Source organism: Equus caballus, chromosome 2, assembly GCF_041296265.1.
Source record: "Equus caballus isolate H_3958 breed thoroughbred chromosome 2, TB-T2T, whole genome shotgun sequence".
Lineage (NCBI taxonomy): Eukaryota > Metazoa > Chordata > Mammalia > Perissodactyla > Equidae > Equus > Equus caballus.
Genome location: NC_091685.1, coordinates 89,028,234 through 89,043,071, shown reverse-complemented (window position 1 = coordinate 89,043,071; position 14,838 = coordinate 89,028,234). Strand labels below are relative to the sequence as shown.

Here is a 14,838-nt window from a genome sequence, read left to right as displayed (position 1 = left end):
TCTTTTGAGATTTAAGTATGGAAAAACAGTTTCTTGTCCATCTCTGATACAACAGATTTTAAGTACTTTTGATATGTGAGATATTTAATAATGTTATAATTATTGATATTTATAAAAGGAGATTGACAGTGAGCCTTTGAATTGTTTTTTCTTTTTTGGGTACCTGTCTCCCTGATTCCACTCAGCATTGTCTCTGCTGTACAGAGCAGGAACCCACTCTTTCCTCCCTGAGTCTGTGCTGTAGAGGAAATCAGGATTGATGGTGTCTTTGATTTATGTCTTTAAATGGCCTTCTTCTGATTATTCCATAGGTCCACTGGAAAGGAGTTTGCCCTAAAGATTATAGACAAAGCCAAATGTTGTGGAAAGGTACAGTATACATAACTGCTTTGTAAAAGAAACTGAAAAAACTTGGTGAGATGTTTACTGTGGAGAAGGAGTTTAAATAGGGATTTGACAAGACCATAATGGGAATAGACCACTGATAATAATGGGGGAAACACCATCGAGTTTTTTTTTTTTCCCTGCCATTTTTGAAAAACTTTAATCCTAAACCATAAATTGAGTTGATCTTGGTCCAAGCTATAGAAAATATAAGTTCTCTTCTCAGGGAGATACCTATTTCAAAACCAGCAGCACTCAAAAGATGTGTCAAGAACTGTGAGGAGTCTGACACTGTATCCTACTTTCAAACTAACTAGTTAGCCTTCCAGCTTTATAGATGCTGGCAGAAGACACAAGATTCCTGGGTCAGAGACAAAAGACTTTATCATTTGTGGCACAGCAAGTAGCTTGAGCTCCGTGTTTGCATTGGTCCCCCTTGACTTCCAAGTCCCACAGAAGCGATGCAGAGGCTTGCGGGTTGCTGTCCACACCATGGGTTTGTGTCACAGCTGAGGCTCCCCAAGCTTAGTAAACCCCAATCTTATTAGGGGGCTGCTAGCAAATCTGTTGACCTTTGCCCCAGAGGAGAACATTATTTTTATTATCATGATCAGGAAACAAATCTGCCCTCTTTCCCTGAGGAAGACCCTATCTCTATGTTCCCAGGGTCTTTGCTATATAAATATCCTTATAACAGAAGCTGATGCATGAAGAATTTCTCCCCAACAAGATGAATTTTCTTCTTCTGTCCCACTCTCAGGCCGGGGCTGGAGAAAGATCAAATGATGAAATGCTGCTAGAGTACTGATATGTTGACTGTTTGAAAAGGTAGATATTCTGTAACAGTGATGACAGAGACCTTTTTAGATTCCTTTCTGGGAGCAGAGCAGTTAAGAGAGCAGGCTGTAGAACCCGCTGTCCGACACAGGAGCTGCGAACCGCATGTGGCTAATGCGCACTTGAAGTGTGGCTAGTCTGAATTGAAATGTACTGTAAGTGTAAAATGCACAACAGATTTTGAAGACTTAGTACTGAAAAAAGAATGTAAGGTACCTCATTAATGTCTTTTGTATTTGATTGCATGTTGAAATGATAATATTGTGTATACGTTGGGTTCAATAAGTTATGTTATTAATTTTACCTGCTGCTTTTTACATTTTTTATTGTGGCTGTTAGAAAATTTAGATTTACATGTGTGGGTCACATTACATTTCTGTTGAACGATGTTGCTCTACTGCCAGATTGTATAAAGTTTAGTCCTGGCTCTGCTTCTTTTTGCTGTGTGACCTTGGGAAAATTTCTTAACCACTCGGTGCCACTCTTTCTCCCTCTAAAATGTGGTTATTAATATCTAAGACATAAGGTTATTCTGAGGGTTAGTTGTATTAAGGCATGGAAAGCATGTAGAAAAGTATCAGTATATAATAAGAATTTAACACATGTTAAATGTTAACATTATTAATATGCAAGAGGAATTCAGAATTTATAATTAGGATTTGATGTGATAGTGGTGATTTTATATTTATGGAACCCCTAAACTAGTCTTCACTGGACATTTACAAAGTTATATATTTTTAACAGAAAACAAAATAATTTTATTATGGCAAAGTTTTAGAAAAATCTTCTCAGAGCCGTGGAATGGAAAATCCAAGAGGCAAATTTGTCATATACTTTTTTTACCACATTGTGACAACTAACGAAGCAGAGACTGTGCAAAATGCCCCCTTTTTCTTTGAATAAATAAGGTTTTTCTAAATTTAATTTTCTTTAAATAATTCTATGTGCTTTTGCTTTTTGTTCTATCAATATCATTAAATTTTTCTACTGCAAAGCCTTTCCCCCATATATCAGTAAGTTTTGCTTTGTCTGATATTGGGTGATTTAAGCAGAATGTGTCGTAATTTTGGGAGCCAAGTTCTAAACAACAGTATTAAAGTATTTTTTCAAAAAATTAAAAAAAATTGCTGTGGTAGGGATATTGTTTACTTGATTAAATTTTTTTTTTTTTTTGAGGAAGATTAGCCCTGAGCTAACATCTGCCACCAACACTCCTCTTTTTTGCTAAGGAAGACTGGCCCTGAGCTAGCATCCATGCCCATCTTCCTCTACTTTTTACGTGGGGTGACTGCCAACAGCATGGCTTGATCAGTGATGCATAGGTCTGCACCCAGGATGTGAACCAGTGAACCCCGGGCCGCCAAAGCAGAACGTGTGAACTTAACCTCTGTGCCACCAGGCCGGCCCTAGCTGATTAAAATTTAGTCAGGTGTCTCAGTAGTTGAAAAAAAGATCTTTATGTGGAAAAAAATTCAGTCTGGTGTACTAAATGTTGAGGCAAATTACTAGATCAAACATTTGGATCTTGTTTTTCCTTGTTATTGAATGTCATTTTATTTTTATAATTAATGACCATATATTTATTTCCATCCTTACATTTTGCTTATTTGAACAACTATTTCCACATTGACTATATAAAATAATAATTTTAAAGCTTGATTTGTTCCAAATTAGTTGATTTTCCCATTAAATTTTATTTTTAGAAAAAAATGGGATAGAATTTGTCTTTTAAAACAAACTAGCAGGGAAAGCATTCGGCCACTATTCTGGGATATTGTCGGTTGCCTGTGCTTTGTGGGTTGTACACAGAAAGTTAATAATGCTGAAGATGTCTGCTGTTTATTAAAATGTATTATCTATCTGTGCTTGGACATGCAGGAACTTTGCACATTACCTTTAATGAGTTGTAAAACAGATGTACTAGTTTTACCGAGATTCAAATCAAGTAGCTTCCCAAAAGCCACACAGAGGCAGAGCAGTGATTGGAACTTTGGGCTAGTTGGTTACCCAGCCTGTACATTGGCCAATCTACTCCACTCCCTCTCCAGGTTCAGTTTATTCATTTGTTCATGTAATAGAAGAACCTGGGAAAAAATTCTTAACCTTTCTGGCCTTCTGTTTGCTTTTTTGTAATATACATGAGCATTATTAGATTAATTTACTCATTTACCTAAAGTTTGATACATGTGCAAGATACTGTGCTAGGAATAGGGTAATTTAACATATAAATTAATATCAGTTCTGCAGAGCGTTGTGGGAGTTTGGAGGAAGCATACGAGAGGGAAGTAGGTGATTAGTGAAGACACTACAGAGCAAGAAGCATTTGAGCTGGACCTCGAGCAGTGGGTTGGATTTCAGTAGGCAGCAATGAAAGACAAGGCTTCCAGGTGGCCAGCACAGTCTGAGCAAAGGCCCAAAGGATGGAAAGCATTTTGGGTTCTTCTAAGTAGGAGATTATTGCAACATCTGCCTTGGGGCCAGATTTATGGAGGCTGTTGAGAAGCCTATGGTGTTTGTAAACTTAAGAGTTCTTCCATGTCTAATATTCTAAATAATATTCATTCTAGGTAAATATTTATTGAATTCCTAGTGTACGAATCTCTGAACTTTCTCTTATGGTGCTTAGAAGTGATCCTTTCTTCTCTTCCCAGCTTTGCGTTCATTATCTATGCGTTATAGGCCCAGGCAAGACGTCAATCCAAATGTACGTTGTATTAGTTTCCTGAGGCTGTTGGGATAACCACAGACTTGGGGGGTTTACAGCAACAGTAATTTATTCTCTCACAGTTCTGGAGGCCAGAAGTCTGAAATCCACCCTCGCTCTGGAGGCTGTCGGGGAGAATCTGTTCCTTGACTCTAAATAGCTTCTGGTGGCTTCTGGTATTCCTTGGCTTGTGGCCACATCACTCCAATCTCTGCCTCCATCTTTGCATCGCTTTCTTTTCTGTGTGTTTATTTTTCTGTTTCTGTCTCTGAAATCTCCCTCTGCCTCTATCTTATGAGGACAATTATGATGGCACCTGGATAATCCAGAGTTCTCTCTTCATTGCAAAATCCTTAGTCACATCTGCAAAGACCCCTTTTCCAAATAAGGTAATATTTACAAGTTCCAGAGATTGGAATTTGAGATATCTACCACAGAAATCACAGATAGTCATTTAAGCATCTTCTCTCTCTTACTGAATTATCCTCAGCAATACTCACTAAGCAATATAGATACTGGCCAAGCGCAATACATGATGTGTTTATTCATTCACTTGTGCACTTCAGAACTAACTATGCTAGTCGCTGGAGAGGAAAGTAAACAAAAACCTCCATGACAGCAGAGTGAGAGCTGTGATTGGAGTAAGCACAGGGGGCATTGAGAACAAATAAGAGAGGTGCCTAACCCAGCCGTGGTTGAGCAGGGGAGGCTGTTTAGAGGAGGTGAGATCTAATCTGGTCTTGAGGAATGCATAAGAGTGCACCAAGAAGTGGGAAAAGTTCATTCCAGACAGAGAAAACTACCTGTGCAAATGCCTAGCTGTCTAGATGGGAGACTGGCCATAGGGGTAGGAGTGAATGGGTGGATCAGAGGCATTGGTGACTGATCGACCGTACTGGAGGATGAGGGAAGGTGGAGGTTGGGGAATCCCCGTCTGCTTTGGGCAGCGAGGTTCATGTCTCACTGAATGTACTGAGACAGAGGACTTTTTTGCAGGGCTGGGAAGAGTGGAGACAAGATGTTTGGTTTGGGAGAGTTGTTTATTCTCTAATCCATTTCTCTCTCTTTTTTGTGCATTTAAAAACCACTGTGGCCAAAGATAAGGCTGTATCCTTTGCCAAGTTAGCAGTTTTCTTTGTCATTTACTCTCCTACAGAGCCATGGAACACCGCCATGGAATGATTCATATGTAAATTATTTGGAGTTAGAATCGTGAATCACTTAACATAAATAATGGTAGATGATTGATGTAAGTTCACTGTGGTTCAAGACAAAAGTGATGTGCATATTGTATTTAGAAATATTTTCCTGGAAAATGTAATCTGAGAGTATTTTTACCTATTAGAAACAAGGATTACATATGAGTTGCATAAGAAATAGGGATAACATTTGTAGAGATTTTTATGCGCTACTTTTGTTTTGCTTCTGATGATGATTAGTTTCAATAGTGGATTGTTCCTTCATAGTTTACAGGCATAGTCGGAGGTTGGGGAACAAAGGCTAACAGCTCACATCCCAACAAAAACACTCACTATGTGCGTAGAATTCTAGCCATTGTCAAGTAGAATACAGTAAGTTGAAATAATAAATGATGATGGAGAAAACGTTGCTGCACTCCTCGCTCAGTATTTGAAATGTAACACTGCGGGTGGTCCTGAAGGAAGTCCCACAATGCATTCCGGAAGACTTTCTGTTGTGCCTTTTATTGAAAAAGGTGACTTTTCGAAGTTGTAGTCTCCTTGGTTGGTAGACGTCTTATTTTAACTCCAATCTGAGAGTTCTAAGGTGGTGAGGATCATGTCCTCTAAATTAGTATCACAAACAGAGCCCCAGAGTAGAGGCAAATTTATAGACTCTTCCAACTTGGGAGGCAATGGGGAGGAGGAGGAGAACTGAAGTGATAGATCCATTTAGCTACAAAACAAAATGCTTATTTTGCTGCAGTAGTGATAACTGCTGTCGTCATGGCTTCACATAGAAATAATTTGCTCACCTTTACACCTTCACAAAAGTACATCGAACTCTGCTTGTTAGTGTGAGTAAGGACAAGCTTGGTACAGATGATTCAAAGCCTTCGAAATAAGCATACAAATGTGGAGTGTTTGTCTCTGTGACCACAAGGGGCTGGCTGTGCACCTGCTTCCCCTGGGAGGGCTCAGAGCGCTATCTGCTGCTTTGTGCTGCTGCTCTGTGATGATGTTGTATAGGACACAAAATGTGGGCTTGGGTGTCAGAAATCTAGGTTTGCATTCCCCCTCAAAGCACTGTTCTAAGAATAAAGTATTAAGACATTACACAAGTACTTTGCACAGAGACTGACAAATACTGACTAGATGTGTGGTAAATGTTGGTTCTTTTCTTTCCCTTCTGTTTAGCATTCGCACTATTTGCCAATGTAATTATCAAGTGACTACTTGGACAAGCACAGTGTATTCAGTGCTCAAGAAACATGGCCTGTCATGTGCAGGAGCTTACAACAGATTTTCTCTGGATGTTATTTATTCATTTGTTATAATATATACTTCATCTATTGTCAGAAAGTATTTGAGGTGACTTAGGGTAAAAATACACGTACACATGGATGCATAAAGATAAGAGAGGAACCATAAATGGGGTCTCAAACTAGAGATAAGATAATCTTACTGCTGCAGTGGAGTGCTAAGTTTAGTTCTGAGATTCATGATGGCAAAGACAAAAGGGACAATATGGGAGATATACACACACACGCATATATATATATATGGATATATACATATATGTGTTTTTAGGTAGCAAATGATATCTCTTATAAGGTTTTATACAAAAGCTATATTTGAATACCTAGAATGTATCCGTGGGCAGTTAGTTAATTTTACAGAGCATGCCTTAAATTCAAAATAATTCATTATTCTAGTTAATGAGGATCAACAAATGTGACATTACTGAGAGGTTTTCATGTCTCAGACTAAAACAGAGCAGTAGTTGTTCGTGATTCATGGGTGGTGTGTTAAGAATAATTCCTTGATGCTGTGCGTAAACATTTCCCTGCGGTGCGGATCCCAACTGCATGACTCGCCGGGGCCGGTTATCAGCTGGTGTTTTCAGAGGAGAAGTGATTAGAGTTAAAATGAGAACAGTGGTTCCCATGGTACTGTATGTTTCCTGACTTCTGAAATACAAAAAGATAAGGAACATCCTTCTAGTGAGTTATTTCATTCCTAGTCATAGAGGAACAAAGTTTATTTTTCATGAATTTCAACATTAAATTCAAATTCATATTAGGAATAGTTTAAAAATAAAAAAAAATTTTAATGCCCAAGTTGCATGCCACATTTTCTTATATGCCTAGTCTTTATTTCTGAGTATATACTGAAATTAAAAAGTGGTTCCAGCTGAGTTACAAAGCACAGTGCCGTGTGCCCACGCTTTCCTAGCATCAAACCTCTTAAAAGGTGTTGGAAGTAACGAAGAGACAAGAAGGCAGTATGTTTTTATATTGCCAGGGTGGTGCCACTGAGCACTTTTGAGGGATATCTATTTCTTTTTGTTAGTGACAATGAAATGTTACACTGACTTGTCCTGTCCCTATGGAAACCAACTAGGTTAGGGTTTGGTTTGTCTCTGTGCCAAGGGAGATGCTTCTTTTGGCATCAGATTTACAGACTGTCTTGTCCTCCAGAACATAGGGATAAAGCAGAGGGTTCTGTGGTTTCTGATCCCTCTCTCTAAACCCTTTGTTTGACAGGAGCACCTGATTGAGAATGAAGTGTCAATACTGCGCCGAGTGAAACATCCAAATATCATCATGCTGGTTGAGGAGATGGAAACAGCTACTGAGCTCTTTCTGGTGATGGAATTGGTCAAAGTAAGAGGATGGAGAGATTTCAGTGGTGCTAAATCCTAAGACTTCCCATATTCTTGAAGGACCTAATCGGAAAAGTGTTTTGCTCCCTTGAAACTTTCATTATTTATAATCATCAATTTTACTGGCACTTGTGTCATTTTTTCATCTACTGCAGGGCAATGAACCTTCTTTATTACCTTCACAGGATTGTCACTGTTGATGTTTTGGTATGTTCTTTTATGTGTCCTTTAGGGGGGAGATCTCTTTGATGCAATTACCTCTTCCACCAAGTACACTGAGAGAGACGGCAGCGCCATGGTGTACAACCTGGCCAATGCCCTCAGGTATCTCCATGGCCTCAGCATTGTGCACAGAGACATCAAGCCAGAGAACCTCTTGGTATGTCATCTCTGCTTTTCCTGCTCCAACTCATGCCTCTCTTCCTTTAAAATGATCATGATTATACGCAAACAATGACATTTTAGAGTCTACGCCAATCCTGCAATACAGGCTGAGAGAATTTAAAGTTAGAAAATCAGCATGACTCAAATCCATGGCCATAAAATATTAATGGATTTTTTAATTCATCTGAATTTCTGCATTTATTTTGTTGTTGTTGTTAGTGCTTTTGAGTCGATTCCAACTCCTAGTGACGCTGTGTACGATAGAGTGGAACCCTGCCTGGTTTTTTTGCGCCATCCTCTCACCTTCTAGCACACTATCAGATGATGCTCCACTGCAATTCAGAGGGTTTTCATGGTCAATTTTTTTTTTTTTTTTTTGGAACTAGGTGGCCAGGTCCTCTTCCTAGTCTTAGTCTGGAAGCTCTATAAAAACTTGTCCACATGGGTGACCCGGCTGATATTTGAAATATCAATGACATAGCTTTCAGCATCATAGCAACACACAGCTGCCATAGTATGACAACTGACAGGCAGGTGGCATGGTTCCATGACGGGAAATGAACCCAGACCGGGATGGTGAGAGCACCGAATCTTAACCAATAGACCACCAGGGCTGACTTTTATTGTTTACCAGATATTAGAAAACATGTTTTCATTTACATTTTGATTAATGGTACTGACTGAAGAAAGGTGAGCAGAAAAATTATAAGGCAAAAAATTCTGAAGAATAAATTGAAGACAGAATTTTCGATGTTTATAGGAGACAGAAGTAGAACATAAGGATTCATTTAAGTACAGGACAGAGAACTTTGAAATAATCTAGTCCATTCATCTCATCTTTACAGATCTGGAAATTGAGACCCAGAGATGCTAATTTTTCTTGCTTTAAAGTTTCATTTGTCCCATTGTTCTACAGAAGGAAGTCTTATTCTACTTTGGCGCTCAGAAAGCTTCATAATCTGGTCCCAGGTTACGGCCTTCTCTCCTGTTACTAACCCTTCCCCACCCATCTGGCCGAAGAGGCACTCACCTTCAAGCTGTGTTTAACACACTTTCATGGTGGCCTTAATAACTAAACATAGCTTGCTAAGTGGGCCAGTCCTCATGTCTACATTGTAGAGGAATTTTAGAGAAGCTGATTTGGGAGTTCTGCAGACACACACAAACATACACAAGAGAGTGGCTTCTCTGTTTCCACCCTCTGGGGCTGAGTATCATCATCATTACTGCTTGGGAAGGGAAGTTATCTGAGTCTTCTGTGTCATGTTAATCCAAACACAGTCCCATCTCTAGTAGTTATTATGACTTGACTTTATCAACAGTAGTACACCTCATTGCTTATGTCCAAATGGTCTCCATTTGCAGCGTCCTCTCTCACAGCAATGTGGCGAACACATTCATCTTGTAAGACATTGAGCAAAAGGCGTATCTTCTTTGACGTCACCCCAGACTCCCTGGGCAGAGTCAGTCATGGCCACCTTGGTTTCTGCTGTACTTGCCATGTTGTGGTGATGTTATCATTTACTTATCTGTCTCCTTCTCTAGGTTGTAGGCACCATTAGGGGCAAGGTTTGTGTCTCAGTTATCTTTAAATCCCCAGTGCCTTGGACAGTGTCAAGTAAGTACACAGTGGATGTGGAGTAAATGGTTGGTGATTGACCACTGACAGTCACTCAGCTAGCTAGCAGCTGGCACTTGAACACAACTCTTTATACCTGCCTCATGCTTACATTATACAAACAATTGTTGAAAGAAATACACATTGATGGATAGCGTTGAGGCCATCCTGGGGACTTTCTGCTAATCCACAATATCTGTTTTCCCCTTTTGGTAATACCATTTGATGATTTCTGAACATCTGTTTAAAACTATGTGAGTTTTTCTCTTATCTTCTTCTTCCTTGAGGGAGTTATGTTACATTTCTCTATGTTCCTATTAGGAAAATAAATATCCCTGCCCTTTAAAACAAGATGTGTTATGGACTTGGTTTTATGAACTCAATAGAGGAATGGAGACAGAGTTGTAAACTGGGCCTCGGGATGCTGTTCTCTCCTCAAAACAGTCTTATCACCCATGGTGACCCCTCAGTCAGTGTCTATCAGACCCAGCCCCCTCCACCATCAGAGTTTGGCCAGGGGCTTCACAAGCAAAGGTGACAGGCCCTTCCTGGGTGTAGCCAGACACAAATACTGTGGTGTTAATGAGGATGCCCCCTTGATTTCTCCCGGCTTTCCATGGCCCACCTCACCCCAGTAGCTGCAGTTACTGACGTTCTCTGTAGATAAAGGAGCCACAGGTCCCCGAGAACCACTGGTTACTGTGGAGGCAGCCCGTACTGCAGCTCTGATTGTGAAGGCCCTGTGAGGAAGGTGACTGCAACATTAGTGAACTTTTCTGTAAACCAGAGAGTGTCCATTTCCCAGCTCACTGATTCCACTCTCGCCTTCCATTTCTTTTCTTTTCCATTCACAACTTCTTAATGTATGTAAAATCTCAGAATCCGATTCTTCCTCCTTTTTTCTGGTTATGCATCAAGGAAAGATACCGTAATCAAGATTGATGTCTCCAACATGATATGTCTCAGAATGTAACCAGCAAATTGGAATCAAGTTCCTCATCTATCTAACCTGCCCTAGATAAGTGTTCACCCCTTCTCCAAGACCTGCTCCAACCCCATTGTGCTACCCAAAGGGGAGGAGAATGAAGAAGATGATAAAACTGATGTCTGGATGAGGCTAATGTGTGAAATAGAAAGGCCGTGGGGTCAGGCTTCAGAAACCCTTAGCTGCACATATCTAAGTAAAATATGTGTCTGCCATTGAAAATCTAACTAGACCAACCACTCAGCAGATTCTAGATTTAGTCAGCAGGTTGACATTGGCCTAGGATGAGAAAGTGCCATCGAGGCACTAAAAGTAAATATCTCAGAGTGACTGTCAGCCTCTTCCTACTCTAGAAGCAAATTCAGTTTTTAAACGCCAGAGCATGCAGACATCTGATTTGCATCCCCTTCTCTGGTAGCAGTGTTGTAATTTAAGACTCTGCCAGCAGAGATGTATGGGTCGCCGTGTCAGGGAGCACAGGGGCGGCCGTTAATGCTGTGAGTTACAGGCTGGTGGTGCCCTGTCGGAGTTAACTATGAGCGACCAGTGATAAATTCTGCTTTTCCAGGAGTGCTGGGGACAGGGGAGAGAAGAGGGTTGGTTTCTCATATTTGAAGTCCTTCTAAATCATTATGTTGACATTTTATTTAGAGAACATGCAGCGTTCACTTTGTATGTGGGATCTGCATTCCTCACATTTTTTTACTTTTGCAATCTGAGAGCAACTTTTGACAGAAGCGTCTCTCAGCTTGTGGTGGGGCTTTTGAACACCGCAGGGCTGGAGTTCTCACAGTTGTGATTGTTTAAATCCTCTCAGAATGTGCATGCGGGTGCAGGCTGCAGTCAGGGTTCTGCCAGATCTGCTCGCTTGCTTTGTTTTCCGACAGACACAGTCTTTCACAGGATGGTGTGGTGGGACGGTAATGGTCTTGGTCGGAATCCCCATTTGGCCACCTACCAGCAACTTGAGTTCTCCGTGCCTCAGTTTCCTCAACTGTAAAGTGGAGATAACAGTTCTCTTCCTAATTGCCCAGAGGAATGACTATAGAAGTCCAATGAGATAATGTTCAGGAGAATATTGACATCTCCAAAGTCCTGTGAGAATGTCAGTTACAGGGGAGAACTGAACTCTGCCAGAACAGAGGGCCTTTCGAGTCCCTCTGTGTTTATTCACTTCTTCCTTAAAATCAGTCTCTTAAAGCAAGGCCATGTGTGTGTGACAGCCTCTTACAGCAATATTGTAAATGTGTGTGTGTGTGTGTGTGTGTGTGTGTGTGTAGACTTATAGATATGTTTTTCCTGCTTTGAAGAGAATCTCCAGCTAAGATTTGAAATTTACTCATATTATCTTTCACATAGTTGCCTCTGTGTCTGGCTTTGGGGAGAGATGAATCAGATAAAATATTATTTCAGGCTTGTCTGCCCCTTATGACACTTCCCTTTTGATGTTTAGCCAAGGAGTACCACTTGCCCAGACATAATTCAGCAAATATAGACTATTCAGTCCTTTCTATTTATGCCCCTGCGCCTGACTTTGAATTCCTTAGAGGGGATGTGAAAAATGACTCTGGGACTTCTGAGTGTCTGACGACAACCCTTAAATACCCCTAGGCATCCCTAAATTGGATGTCTAAAATAAACACTATTCTCCAAAAAATGTACCTAATGAGTGTATTTTATAGTTGTAAAAACAAAATAACAATGACATTAATAAAATTTTATTTTACTTTCATGATACAGACACTTAGAATTATAATGTTCTTATCACTGCAATTACTTAGAGAATTTCTTTCTAAAGTCTGGGTTTCAGTGAATGCATCATAAATTCTAACTGTAATTCTCTATATTGGATTGTTCTCATTAATGTTTACATTATATAACAGATGGAAAGTCGTCCTGAGACCATGGCATGACTAAGAATCTGGTTTCTGTTGCCTTAGGCTAAATCATTAGTAGCTTTGAATATGCATCTGCTGATTTGTAGGCTGACTCAGAATGATAAATATCTGTGAGGGACTCAAAATCCTCACTGCTAATCCTGTGAAACTTGAAAGTTGTAAGGATGTGTACTGAGTATGTGTATTTAGTACATAAACATGGAAGCAGTCATTAAAATACTAAGGGGAAAAACATTCTTAAACTGGTGAGGACATCACAGGTAAAGTATTTCTGAGTCATCCTTTTAAAAATGCCTATGTGAAGTTTGGGGATCTTGGCACTGGGGAGACCGGTGTTCTTGATGTTTTTTATTGATGACTATATAAATCACTCCCCCTCATTAAGTATCAGACTAATGGATGATGTCGTTAGCATGTTTATCTTGAAAAAAACGTGATTTTCTAAATTTTTCTCCTCCTTTAGTAAGTAGTATTTTAGGTGAAAATCTGGTTCAGTTCCTAGTAAAATATAAGAAAAAGCAAACCAAATGTGTTTAAAATATAAAAAAAGAGAAAGATATTACGTGAGTACAGATTAGGTGTCTGCAGTTATTCTCTGAAATTCAGTGTTTTCAAAATGAATATCCAAGAGATGAATAGACAAGCACATTAAAGATTACACAGTCAAATCTAAAGAATGCTGTCATACACACTAGATGTTTCCAGAACCATCCATTTAGAATGTAACTTTCAGACTTTTATCCCATAAGGAAAGTTTGCTTATGTATAAAATTAATTTTTCCTAATTATGGAACCAATACATGTTCGTTATAAATATTTTGGAAACCACTCAAAAGCATAAAGAAGAAAGTTAAAGTAATCCTTAAAGCTACCACCTAGAAACAAACTTAACATTTTGGTGTATTATATTGTATATATATAATTTTGAATATTCCTTTTTATTTTCTGTAATCTAGTGATTGTTTTCCGTATGATTAATATTTATTTGAAAAGTGCTTAGTAGTGACTGTATAGTATTTTATTATAGGGATGTACCATGATTTGTTAAGTCTTTATCCTGTTAGCCATTTATGTTGCTTTCAGTTTTAAGAACATAGGTAAGTTCTGAGGTTGGCATCCTTGTGTATAACCTTTGGGTTATACGCTTGCAGAGTCATGCAATCAGAAAACGAGTGGAATGGTTGGTTATTCAAGTTCAGGCTGTCTGATCCTAAAGTTCCTTTTCTTTCTAAACTTCCAAGGTTTTTTGCTGTGTAATATTTATATTCATCATTGACTGTCCAGAGAACAAGTCCTAATTTTATTTTCTCAACTAAACATGCAAGCGTCTTGGAAAGCACCTAGTGCTTTAGTGGACACTTAATAAACACCATTTCTGAAGCCGTCAAGTGCCTCACACACAGGAACCACATCAGAAGCAGCCGCCTACTCCCCTAAGTGTGCAGACATGTTCATTGTACTCCTAAGTAAGGAACTTTCTGCAAAGGTAGAAAATATTGTCTTTTTCAGATTTCACATAATCATGCAAAATCTCTGAAGAGAAAAATTAGAGCTTTAAAGCAACAAAGATAAATCATGGTGTTAGTATCACAAGGAGAGATTTCCTTTGGGTTTGTTAGTGAATCTATCTGTGTCATTTCTGCCTAATTTGAAAGGCCCTTTTGCAATCATTGAGGGAAAAAGAAAGCCTTCTGATGATTGGCTGGCTTCTGTTCCAGGTGTGTGAATATCCCGATGGCACCAAGTCTTTGAAACTGGGAGACTTTGGGCTGGCCACTGTGGTGGAAGGTCCTTTGTACACAGTCTGTGGCACACCAACTTACGTGGCTCCAGAAATCATTGCTGAAACTGGGTAAGACTCTGGGTGGTTTTGGTTAGTGCTTTAACTTTGGTGAGAAAATGTGTATTTTGTTGCCACTGCTGCGGTCTGTTCCTGGGAAGGTGGAGGGCGAGAGAGGCTGCTACCTGCATCATGACTTTGATCTCAGCAACTCCAGGTTGTATGTCCATGTCCAAGAACCCTAGGCCTGGATTTTTGTCCCAAGGCCAGTCTTGGGAATATGGCATTAGTCCCCAAGATAATGGTTAGGTTGGGAGAAAAGCAGATGCCTTTTCCTCTACATGAAGTGATCAGTTTGACACTGAAAGACTCTTTTTCCTGACAAAGGCCGTACTCCAGTACACT

General features: G+C 39.7%; 1 protein-coding gene across 18 annotated transcripts in view; it reads left to right on the top strand.

Moving 5' to 3' along the window:
- DCLK2 (doublecortin like kinase 2) overlaps positions 1 to 14,838 on the top strand; it is a 144,454-nt gene that overhangs the window by 108,331 nt on the left and 21,285 nt on the right. For all 18 annotated transcript variants that reach the window (XR_011436742.1, XR_011436741.1, XR_011436743.1 and 15 more), the window contains 4 exons: positions 312 to 369; positions 7,650 to 7,769; positions 8,001 to 8,147; positions 14,372 to 14,505. Coding sequence is in view for 13 of the 18 variants with exons in the window: in XM_070261533.1 (XP_070117634.1) it covers positions 312 to 369; positions 7,650 to 7,769; positions 8,001 to 8,147; positions 14,372 to 14,505 (459 nt within the window). In the remaining 5 variants the exon portion in view is untranslated. The remainder of the gene's footprint in view (positions 1 to 311; positions 370 to 7,649; positions 7,770 to 8,000; positions 8,148 to 14,371; positions 14,506 to 14,838) is intronic.